The 12,546-nt window shown below is 37.9% G+C and overlaps 1 protein-coding gene and 1 long non-coding RNA gene across 2 annotated transcripts; one reads left to right on the forward strand and one right to left on the reverse strand.

Annotated features, from left to right (window-relative positions):
- The first annotated feature begins 330 nt into the window (after positions 1-330).
- On the forward strand, positions 331-2,321 carry LOC131632501 (uncharacterized). The gene is made up of 3 exons (XM_058903250.1): positions 331-583; positions 674-1,170; positions 1,605-2,321. Exons 1-3 carry the CDS (start codon positions 331-333, stop codon positions 2,319-2,321), a joined length of 1,467 nt encoding a protein of 488 aa, XP_058759233.1.
- A 9,338-nt stretch (positions 2,322-11,659) lies between these two features.
- Positions 11,660-12,333, reverse strand: LOC131632495 (uncharacterized). The gene is made up of 3 exons (XR_009293029.1): positions 12,092-12,333; positions 11,974-12,024; positions 11,660-11,904 (listed from the first exon to the last, which is right to left on the reverse strand). It is a non-coding gene; the product is annotated as an uncharacterized LOC131632495 (long non-coding RNA).
- Positions 12,334-12,546: the final 213 nt, after the last annotated feature.

Genomic DNA, 12,546 nt, shown 5'->3' on the forward strand with positions numbered 1-12,546 from the left:
GACAAATAAGAAAGTTCGTGTGATATCGTAGGAAGAACTGAAATAAAATTCATCCCACCACGGGCGCATTCTCCTTCCAAATTTCGCGTGAAGGGTCTAGCGTGCCGTCCTCCCAAGTGAAACGGGGAGGTAAAAGAAAACGACACCACAGCCAGCATTATTTCTCTCTCCAAATATTTGATATCATTACACATTAAAGTGTATTTTCCCCCCCTTTTACAATTTGCCCAAACGGTTTCCATTCCCCCAAAACCTATCCTCCACACTCACGCTATCTCTCTGTGTTTCTGCATTCACAAACCTTTACCCAGCTTTCCATTTTCTCTCACCATGTCTCAGAGTTCTCCCTCAAAGAAATCTTCTCCTTCCTCTGAAACAGCATCAGGTTCTAGGGCACCCAATGTTGTGAGTGATCAAGATGTTGTGTTGGATGTTGTGCCATTGAACTCTGTTCCTGCTACCGATCCTGTTCGTAGTCTACCAAGAAAGATGCATGCAAGAAAATCAACTGGTGGATCTGTTCCTGAAACTTTTTCTGTTCAAGGTAGAGAGGGTTCTGCTTATGTTCACAATGCGATCGCAGGTATTGTCACAAGAATCTTGAATGAAGGGCACAAGGTTGATGGAATATCTGTTCCTCTAGCCTAGATTCCTGCCTCTGAGAACAGCAAAGATGATCAAGATGGTCAAGATGATGCTAGCAAAGATCAGGGTGATGTTGAGACATCTGCTGATAACAATGATGAGAAGACCCCAGGTGCCAAAGATGTTGAGACATCTGAAGCTGTCAATGTTGAAACATCTGATACTAAAGATGCTGAGATTCTTGAACCTGAAAAAGCTGAAGAGGTTCCTGTTGCTCCTTCTAAAGAAACCCTTAATGAAGGCCCTACTGTGCATGATGTGGTGAATCTGGATGATCTGGATGATTCTATTGACATTGCTGATGATGAGCTCATCTCTAGCATCTCTCATAGAGTCAAGACTCGTAAGGGCAAACAGGCTTGTGATCAAGATTTCTCCAAACCTCAGGTTACTCCTCAAAAGAAGGTCACTATAAAGAAGGTCAAGAAAGTCCTTGCTGAACCTTCAACCATTGGGAGCAAGGTTGCTGCGAAGAAAAGGAAGGAAAGAAGTGTTTCTGTCCCTGAAGACGATGTCTTAAGTGATGTCCCTGACATCCCATCAAAGAAGAAGATTGCTGTCACAAAATCCTCCACAAAGGTTCGTGATGTTCCTTTGGACAACATTTACTTGCACTATGCTTCAAATGTTATCCAGTGGAAGTTTGTTTATCAAAGAAGGCTGGCTCTAGAAAGAGAATTAGCTAATGATGCTCTGGAATGTCAAGAGGTCATGAAGCTCATCAAGTGTGCAGGTTTGACTAAACTGTTACTCATTTTTCAAAGTGTTATGAAATGCTTGTGAAGGAATTTATTGTGAATTTGTCTCAAGATTGTGGTGATGGAAGAACTGATGATTTTCATAAGGTGTATGTTAGAAGAAAGTGTATAGATTTTTCCCCTGCTGTTATCAACCTATATCTAGGTAGAGATGCTGAGGCTCAACCTGAGCTTGAAGTGACTGATAATGAGGTGTGCAAGGTAATCACTGGTGGTAAGGTTAAGAAGTGGCCCATAAAGAGCAAATTGTCTGCTAGTTCTCTTAATGTCAGGTATGCATTGCTGCACAAAATTGGTGCTGCTAACTGGGTGCCTACCTATCACACTTCTACCATTGCTGTTGGCCTAGGAAGATTCATATATGCTGTGGGAACCAAGACAAAATTTGACTATGGGACTTACATATTTGATCAAACTATGAGGCATGTTGGTACCTCTGCTACCAAGCTTCCCATTGCTTTCCCATCTCTGATATGTGGGATAATCCTCAAGCAACACCCTGGAATTCTGAAAAGTAAAGATTCTGTGTGTAAGAGGGAGAGTGCTTTGTCTTTTCACTACAAGCTGCTTCAGAGGTCTGATGACATGACATCTGCTGGGACATCACAACCCAGCAAGTCTGTGAACAAAGCCCTTCTTATTGCTGAGCTGAAAGAGACTTGTCAAGAGTTGGACAACAGGAAGCTGAAACTTGAAAAGCTCATCCAAAGTCTTGAGCAGTCTACAGATGATGACCTTGCTGGTGAGAGGGATGGTGACAATATGGATGAAGATGAAGAGGCTGAGGAAGAGGCTGAGGATGCTGAGGCTGAGGGTGCTGAAAGTGGGAGTAGTGATGCTGCTGAAGAGACTAGTAGCTCAAGTGATGACAATCCTGATGGCTCTAGTGATGAAGACAGTGATGGGTCTGATGATTAGCTCTGATTCTGTTTGTGTTTTGGCTCCTTTTGTGGCTAAGAAGGGGGAGTAATGGTGGTTGTTTTGTTGTTTTGGTGGTCTTTTGGTTTTTCTTGGTTGATGGACATGGTTGTTTTTTTGTTGTTTTCTTTATTTTGGGTGTTCCCTGGTTCTCCCTGACAATGACAAGTGGTTTCTGTAACAGTTGATTAAGTAGATGTTTTCTGGTTTTCTGGTGATTAATCAAGATGCTGTTGTTTGCTTACAGAATTTATTTTTCTGTTGTTGGCTGCTGTGTATGCTCTGATATCTGTTTGGTTACATCTATTAGTGTTTTAGCCAAAAATTTGCCAAAGGGGGAGTTTGTAGATGTTGTTGATTGGCTGTAATTTTTGGTAAAACTCATTTTGTTTCTATCTTGTCAAATCTGGTGTCATGACATGCATTCTACTGTTGTGAAGTTTTTCTTATGCAGGCCTTTACCTGATGTCAAGGCCGATGTCATGACATTTGCAGTTGTTACGTTCTTTTCTATTACTATTTATGGTTATGTGATCTGATAAGATCCTATGCGCTTTATTTGGTAATGTTGGATTCTGATCTGATTCAAGGACGTCTTTGATGGTTAGTATTTTTAGTTCCTTGATTTATGGAAATTAGTTTTATTAGGGTTAAAACTAATTTGGATCCAAGGCCCAGCTGCTGTGTTTTATGAAGGCTATATATTCTACGAAGAAGCTGCTGATCACGTTAGGGTTTTTGTTTGAGAAGCTTTAAGAGTTCTTTGTTTTAAGTTTTCGTTCTAGCCTTCTTGTAAGCCAAACAATCATCATGATGATTGTCTTGGTCTAGGTGTTTTGATTTGAGTTGTAAGAAGTACTCAAAGCTTTTAAGCAAGAGTACTATTGTACTTGATCAAAGCTTTTAAGCAAGATCAAGTTGTGTCTTTGAAGTGTGTCTTCTTTTGTTATTCATTGACTGTTTTTCATCACTGCTGTGATTGAGGGGGAGTGAGTAGGATCTCTGATCTAAGTTGTTTAGATTGAAGTTGCATTGGGTAGATATTAAGTGAAAGGATCTGTATTACCTTTAATTGATATTACTTATAGTGGACTTCCTCCATGGCTTGGTAACCCCCAGATGTAGGTGTGATTACACCGAACTGGGTTAACAACTTTCTTGTGTTGTTATTCTGTTTACTTCTTGTTCATTTGTTTAAAAGCATCCAGATAGTAATGTCGTGACATCCTGTTCGACATCGCGTGTCTGAGTCCAGAATTTCATAGTTTTCTACTGACGATCAGATGTAAACTTCCTGGATGTCAAACAATTGTTTACAAGCAGAAAAATGTTTATTCTGAGAATGATAATGAAAATACAACAATTATGTAAGTCTTGAAGTTTTATTGAAAAGATGTCACAAAACCTTGTGAATGAATCACTGGTTAGGAAATGACATTGATTTTTGTATGCATATGATACCAACACAAGTTTTCAGCATAACCGATAGGAGTCGGGAACGCTTTCCTATTTAAGTATGCTCTCGAAATAAACCCTGCTTCAATTAGGACTTTTGAGGGTTGTAACGTGGTCAGGTTCACGGTTTTCAGAAAAAAAGATTTTTAGGCTCAAAGTTTATTTAGCCCACCCAACTTCATGATGTTCTCCAGTCCTATGTTCAGTTAACTCAACATGAGTATTCATCTCTCAAAAGTATTTTGTGCCATTAAGGACCTAATGAAGCTTTCTTGGCGTAGCAGTCACCCTTTTGTCTTCGTTTTTGTATTCACACGGATTTGTTCTTCGCTGAGGACTTTTGCTTTGTAGTCCTTTCTTTTCACTTTTCACTCTTTTCTTTTCTTTTTTTTTATTTATTTCCCTAACTTTTGCCTGGACTGATTCTTTTGAATTGGTCGTCCAGCGGGATGCTCTAACTTTTGCCTAAGTCACTTGTTTTCAAGTTCTTGACTTAGCGAGCTTTTTTCTTCTTTCTTTTTTCTTTCCTTTTTATTCCTTTGATTTGAACAAATCGTGTGACATTGACTTTGTCTTGACTTGTTGAGAAGGTTGTGACTGCCTCATTCTTTGGCGGATGGAGGATAACCATTGTGGTTTCACATTTCCATGCCTTTTGATACGCGGTGGATAACCATTGTGGTTTCCCATGATCCATCCTTTGATGTGGATATGACGTATTCGACCCTTGGATGCACAATCCTTTTTGAAATTTGAACACTTGGTCAAATCAACTGAACACTACCCTGCCCCAGGTTAAAAATTAGGGTTTTTTCGCTTAGAAAAGAAACTCCTGCTTCAAGGCTCAAAGGGGTTAACAAGGGATTATCTTCCTTATATCTCCGGTGTTTGGGAATTTGAAACAATGCCTGTACATCATCAGCAGGGTTTTATTCAAAAGCATACAACCAGAAATTTTGCGTTTTCAGATCATCATCCTCCCTCCAATCTTTACATAAGCAAGAGTTTGGCAAAAGTAATTGGTATCATAATGCATAAAAACAAATAAACATGAGTGAAACGAATGAATTACTTCAAGACAAACATTATCATTGCATTAGCATTAACATTCAAAAATAAACAAGTTCCTACATGCAAACAAATGCATTGAAAAACAAGAAATATTACAAATGGAAATCAATAAGAATACTAAAAACTGAGAAGGCTTTCTCCATCTGGGTTTGTGCTGAAGGAAACTTCTTTCAAACTTCAGGCTACCATCAATAGTGATTCATTCATGCTTTGGCAAGGATTGTTTTGAACATTAGGGCCAATGTCTCGGAAAGACAAAATACCAGCACGAGTCAATCTTTGAACTTCAACCTTTAGAGCCCAACAATCTTCTAAACTGTGGCCGGGAGAATCCTGATGAAAAGCGCAAGTAACATCAGCATTGTACCACCATGGAATCTTCTCTGGAATTGGAGGTGGTGATCTTGGTTGAACCAACTTCTTATGAATTAGAGCGGGATACAGTTCTGTATATGTCATGGGGATAGGATCAAAATTAGGTTTCCGTCTTGCTGGCTGTTGACTAGCCTGAGCCACATGAGCTGAATTCACAATGGGAGTCATTGACGCCACTTGTTGAGGTTGATGACTAGCTTTTCCCCTTGATCGACTATTCCTTCCTTAAGAAACAGCATTAGCATCAGATTCATTCTTCTTCTGAAAAGATGAACTATACTTCTTCACAATGCTAGATACACTGTCAGTGTGAACCAGACGTCCTTCTCTTACAGCTTCTTCGAGTCTGACGCCCATTCCCACCATTTCGGTGAAGTCTACAGGAGCACTCGCAATCATCTTTTCATAGTAAAATGGACCAAGAGTCTTCAGAAAAATCTTAGTCATCTCTTTTTCTTCCATCGGAGGAATTACTTGGGCGGCAACCTCACGCCATCTCTGAGCATATTCCTTGAAGGATTCTTTCTCTTTCTGCATCATAGCTCGCATTTGATCTCGATCAGGAGCCATGTCCACATTATACTTGTATTGCTTCACAAACGCCTCAACTAAGTCATTGAAAGTGCGAATATGGGTGCTATCAAGGCTCATATACCACTTAGAAGCAGCTCCAGCCAAACTATCTTGGAAATAGTGAATCAACACACGTTGATCATCAGTGTGAGTGGACATCTTTCTCACATACATCACCAGATGAGCCTGAGGACAGGAATTTCCCTTATACTTCTCAAATTCAGGCAGTTTGAACTTAGCAGGTACTTTCACATTGGGAACAAGGCAAAGATCATGCACATTCTTTCCAAACAGCTCTTTCCCACGGAGAGCTTTCATCTCTTTTTGCAGTTCTTCAAACTGATCTTGGAAACCGTCCATTCTGTCATGAATTTCACTTGGAGCAGCATCATAAATGGGCTCTGGGACAAAAGGACCAGTATGAACAATAGGAGATGTGTTGACCATAACAGGAGTCAACGGACGAGTCATCTCAGGAACAGACAAATAACCTTCAGGCATGCCCCAGGGATATCCATTAGGCATACGTTTGTGAGTAGCACCAACAGGAACAGCAGGAATGGTTGTAGCAGCAATTTCAGAAATCACAGTGGTCTGACCCTGATCTTGGGCATTGGGAGGAGGAACCTGATTCTGATTTTGATTCTGAGTAGTCATCAATGTCTCAACCAGAGCAGTGAGACGCTCCACACCAGATCTCAAAGTAACAACCTCTTCACGTAGCTCACGATTCTCTTGTTCAAGACCTTCCATCTTCTTCTTGCAGTTAGCTCGAGTGTTATACCGGTGAGACAGCTTGATTCTTTCACTTCAATATGAAGAACACTGAATAAGACCTCGGGAATACTCTCGGAAGCAAGACCATAATGCGGAATGATGCATGAAATGCAGATGATTTGTTTTTTATTATTATTTGAGTTTCAAGAAAATTAAGATATTAACTTGTAAACATTCAAACATTGGACTAAAGTTTCGATTAAGTTATCATCAAAATCAATCATCCATTTTGGTGGATTAGAGTTTTCACCCCATCAACACCCAAGATCCATTGAGTTTGATGAAACTTATGATGTTTACAAGGAAAGACCTCTAAGTTCCTTGAAAATCAAAAGAAAAAGAGCTTTCATGGATGCATGAATGCATGGTTTATGCATCAACCACAACCAAGAGCATGCAAGGTAACATAAGATCATAGTTCAAAGGTTCGACGTCACGAGCATGGAGCCATGGGTCCAACCATCCCAAAAGGTATGATCTAAGGAATTTTGTACCTGCAATCAGGTTCTACAAAGGTTCCTAGAGTTTTCAATCTTCTATCGGATATTACCGGCACGCACAATTGCTCATGGGCGCCAATAATATGCCTAAAAAGACCTCGTCTGAGCGTAGTATCGCATGACGACAAGCTCAAATTGGTACTTGATATTATTTCTGCACTACATCCTAAAAAGGCTTAGATTGGTTAAAAAGGTTCTAGGCCATTCAGCTTCTACGGACACTCACTATTGAAAGTAATAGCGTTATCACGATGATTCGTAACAACCTCTACTACCTTCCATGAGGCCTCCACTGATTGAGGTTCCACCATATGACGCTCATGTTAAGGATTGCTCCTGACATGCAACTATTGGTCTTACCACCTCCTATCTCAAGTTACTCACCAAAGTTCGGGTTAAAACTTTATCTCATCACGGAGGAACCATCGAGCACCAAAAAAAAAAGAAAATAAACACACAAAGCACACAACAATATATACAAATAAACACACAGATAAAAAAAAATAGGCTTAACACACTTAAAACTGGATCCCCAGTGAAGTCGCCATTTTTCTGTAGCGGGGAAAATCTGATATCGAAGCAATAGGATTGACTCGAATCAATATTCCGTTTGAAATCGCCACCGCGCTTTATTGTTTCCAAAGGAAAAGGGAAAAGAACGAAAAACCCAAAGTTTGTTTTTAAAACAAGAAAGAGATCTCAGGTACGGGTGTTGATTATATGAAGGGAAGGTTTAAAGCACCCCTCATATCTGTGGTACTCCACAGGAACCTTGCTAAAAATCCGTGTCGTGTGTGCTAAAAAAGAGGGTTTGTTTTATTTTTAAAATAAGCTCGGCAAAGCGTTAAGCTTTGTGCCTACATACCTCCTCGGTGCAATGGAGAAGTCAGAGCTAATGTAGTTCCGCTTAAAGGGAAAACATTTTTAAAACGAATAAACACTTTATCGTCGTCGGAGAGAAATACTCAGCCATTGATCTTGAGCATGAGAACAAACGAGTTCTTTGCATCGCAAATGAAAGAAGGGCTCCAACTCGGATAAAATCGACGAGTATGCCACCAGCTCTCTCACGCGGAAAAGATCTCATTATATCAATCAATTTCAAAATCGTGGGGTATAACCACTCGTTTCAACAATTAATCGTGTCTAAACTTTTTGAAGAAAAGCCACTAAGGGCAAAAGATATTTTTAAGAAAAGGTTTTGAAAAGATTGCAAACATAAGAAGGTTTTGTAAAAGGGAGAAGATTTTGAAAATCTAAGAAGGGGAGGAGATGAAGAGGCTAACCTAGTGCATAAAATAAAAGTTAAGGAAAAGAACGGTCTAACCGAAATAAGAAGCCAACACTTGACATTGTGAGTCAAGGTAGATTTCCCATCCTTTGGACTTATCAATACCAATCCAACACATTACCACTTGGGGATCCAGATGAACTTATTATCTTGGCACCATTTTGCATTAAGCACATTAAGATTCTGACGAAAATCGGGCAGAGTAACGGCTGTTTTCGGGTAAAATCCTTGTCTCAATGCCTTGGAATTAACCATCAAGGGCTTTCAAGGAAATACCTGCATACACAAACAAACCACAATCCAATGCCAGACAGACAGAACAACCACAGAGTAACAACAAAATAAGGGTCCAGAGGTCCTAAGTCCATAAGTCCAAATCTCCAAAATGCTCAGGATAGTAACCAATAGCCCGAAAGAGAGCCTTAAGTGTTTTTTAGATTTTTGTTACTTATTAGTGCTTTAGCATAAAAAGTAAAGTATGGTCCAAGTGGACAAAAAGAAAATAGCGGAAACATAAACATATGTCCAAGTGGACAAAGAGAAAATAGCGGAATGTAAACGTCCAAATGGACAAAGAGAAAATAGCGGAATGTAAATATGATGAAATGATAAAATAAAGCGATAAAGCGAGAAATATAGAGAGCAATATAATAAATTGCGGAAATTAAAGTCAATTGTTAGATGTTAAAGATAACCATCTTGAAACTTGTCAAGTATGTTATCAAAGTTAGTAATTAAGATCGATGGTGAGTGAAGGATGTACTCGGATTTAAATTCAATGGACATTTATCAGAAGCTTGATAAAATCATAGCGACTACACGATAAACCTCCAAAAGTCTTAAATCAACCGCATACAATTCTCTTCCATATTTGATCTTTTTTATTCGGGACACGAAATATTGCGCTATGTTAAGCAGATCGCCAAGTGATTTATGTAGAAATCACCCTACAACGAGGCCGGTCAAAACATTATGTGATAATGCATGCGAGAGAAGTGATATGTAGATCACTCTCCGAAAGCAATATCGCACGAAAAGAAAAATGGTGAGTGATCTAGTCTTTACCAAGAATCCATAAGAATTCTCAAGGTATTAAGACTTTCATCGATCAAAATAAAGAGAAGTAAAAGATGGAACCACATTAAAAGCTCCTTTCATCCATAATTTCAATCACTTAATATTGCGGATTTGGATTCTCATCCTATCGACGCCCTAAGTCCATGGAAATTAGAGAGAAATTAGGCTTCTAACTTGTGATTCAAAGAAAATATCAAAAGAATGGAGTAGAAAATGAGTTAGAACCAAAAACAAGTCAAAAAAGGCAAAAAACACATTCTGCTCAGATGTAAATCGATTTGCACAGAGTGTAAATCGATTTACATAACTCTGTTTTCAAATCTGCGTAATTTTTCAGTTGTGTAAATCGATTTGCACCAGATGTAAATCGATTTGCACAACACAGCTTTTCAAAAAAACAGCAAATCAAGAGAAGAAAACTTGTTTAAACATAAAACTAAACACCTTGTGATCTTGGATTAATTTGTGCACGAAAATGTATCAAGTAAGCAAGCAAAACTCATAAATGTAGCACCAAAGGTGCATCAAGCATAAACAACAATGGATCACATCTTGGATCATGGAAAGGATCTAGAATTTTACCAAATCTTCACAAACTTTGAATCTTCTTCAAGAACACACAACCACAAGCCTTGATCTCTCACAATTGATGAAGAAAGTAGTGTTTATGTTGAGGTTTAGCTCTAAATTAGTGAGGTTCAAGATGTAACTCACTAATTTTTGTGGAAGAAATGAGAGCTTTGAGTGAGGGGTTTGGAAGAGGTGAGGAGAGAAAGAGCAAGAGTTTTCTTGGCTATCAAAGCTTTAAAAATGAAGAAGGGAGTGCCTCAATTTATAGCACTTAGGCTTGGGAAATTTTGTGGCTTGGAGTTAGGATTGGAAAATAGAATTAGGCCTGGGAAAAGGATTTGGAGCCAAAAATGAAATCCAATGGTCTTGATGCAATCACATGAGGGTTTATGATTAAATGATGTAGAGAATCAAATGTAAGAACTAAGTCATGCTTCCCATGCTTGCAAATGATGTCAACACTTCAAAAAGCTGAAATTTGCCTTCATTTTTCCAAATTCGCACTGGTGCAATCGATTTGCACCTTATGCAAATCTATTTACATTGCTGAAAAAGGCAAAATCTGGGGCAAAAACAGTTATGCAAATCGATTGCTGTCTTATGCAAATCGATTTGCACTGATGGCAAAAGCAAATCTGGTGCAGAAACAGTTGTGTAAATCGATTTACACCTTATGCAAATCGATTTGCACAGTGAAAATGTTGAAAAATGCTCCTTTGATGGATATTTTGACTTGGTACCTACAAAACACAGACACACAAGAGCAGAAGGCAATATTTTTGGTATTTTGGTTAGTAAAACAATATATACAAGACTAAAACATGGGTGCTCGATGATTCCCTTGCAGATGAATTGAGCACAACATCACCAGTAGAGCTCTAAATTAAAACTTCTTGATTGATGATTGGTATGCAAATGATGTGTGATCTTAGGGTCAAAAATTGGGGTATGACACATACCCATACCCGGAGAAAAAGTCGAAAACCTCTTTTTATGAGTTACTGCCTTTTAACCTCTTTTTATGAGCTACTTATTTTTTAAATAAAAATAATTATTAATCAATATAAAATAGATATTATACTGATAATGACCGTAAGATTAAAAAAATTACTTGATGTAATATAAAATATCATAAAAATGCAGTATGAAACATGACTCTAAACATGACTCTAAACATCATCTCCTCACTAACAAAATCTTCATTTAAATGTATGCATTCAAGAACGAAATCCCCTTGAACATGACAATGAATATCAATTTTCACGAGCATACACTCTGCATGTGGTAAAAATTTCTTAAGCAGACTTTCTATTAAATTAATTCACAAACAGTAAATGTAATTCTGTTACAAACGTATAGAACCCCTAATTAATTCACAAACAGTAAATGTAATTCGGTTAAAAAATTCAAAAGTAAATGCTATAGAACCCCTAATTAACATACATAATTCAGTTACAAACGTAAAAAATTAAATTCTGAAATATAGCAACATGATTACCTTTTCGTATATGCGTCAACACTACAACTGCTTGATCCAATGCAGGCTTGTTAATGTTCACCACATTCAGTAAGGGGATTAGAAGAGCATAGCTGTAGATTAATAAATAGATTAAACACTAAAGCTATTGGATCATATGATGCATAAGTCAAGCAGATTATAATGATAGATTGATATATAGCAGTGAAGTGTGGGGTAAATTGTTTTGATCCAAATTAGAACAGAAAATTGGCTGACCTTGACCAACATGAAGGGAGAACACAAAGAACAGAAAAGGAAAAAAAATTCCTGTATGATATGACTATACCATTCTCCGAATCGCATGTTCAAAGGACCAATAGCAATCTGCTTCATTCTCGATAAGAATAACCGAAGGTGAGCAAATATCGTTCATTCCTGCAAAAAAAATAATCCATTATGAAACTTCATGAATCGACAGAACATCCCAAAGTTTTGCTTGATTACCTTCATCTTCGTAAAAGACAAGTGATCGACCTGTTCGAACAACATCAATACCTACAATGAACAAATAATCAATTGCCATTATGAATACATTGTTATTTATGCAGCAGCATATACTTACCAATCTGATGTAATAATTGTATCCACTGCATAACTTTCTTATCTGGATTCGGGACGGTTACCAAAGAAGGATCTATTACAAAACTTAAACAGAAGGACCCAAAAAAACCAAATCTTTAACGTGAGCACCAAAATCGAATCTACAAAGCACAAGTTTAAATAGTTGTAAGGAAAATTAACAAAACCTCAAAAGGTTGTTTACCTACAAAAACGAAATTGTTATGGTTAATAGAAATCACACCCAGAACCAAACTTATATGTATTGTGAAGAAGAACATACTTATACAAAATCTTAAATGTCGGAGAAGCTGAAACAAAAACTCAAAACGTAAGAAAAAACTCAAAAGTTTGTCTACTTACAAAACAGAAACATGAATTCATGAAACTTTTATGTGTTGTGAAGAATAACACGGCGAATACGAAAGCTTTAATGTTGGAGAAGTTGAAACAAAATAA

Source organism: Vicia villosa, unplaced genomic scaffold, assembly GCF_029867415.1.
Source record: "Vicia villosa cultivar HV-30 ecotype Madison, WI unplaced genomic scaffold, Vvil1.0 ctg.000944F_1_1, whole genome shotgun sequence".
Taxonomy (NCBI): Eukaryota; Viridiplantae; Streptophyta; class Magnoliopsida; order Fabales; family Fabaceae; genus Vicia; species Vicia villosa.

What these genes read in the sequence shown, in the direction of transcription:
- LOC131632501 (XM_058903250.1), top strand. Translation starts at nt 331, where the DNA reads ATGTCTCAGAGTTCTCCCTCAAAGAAATCTTCTCCTTCCTCTGAAACA. An exon ending in TGTTCACAATGCGATCGCAG is followed by an intron (nt 584 to 673) that starts GTATTGTCACAA and finishes AGAACAGCAAAG; the next exon opens with ATGATCAAGATGGTCAAGAT. An exon ending in AAGACGATGTCTTAAGTGAT is followed by an intron (nt 1,171 to 1,604) that starts GTCCCTGACATC and finishes GAGGTGTGCAAG; the next exon opens with GTAATCACTGGTGGTAAGGT.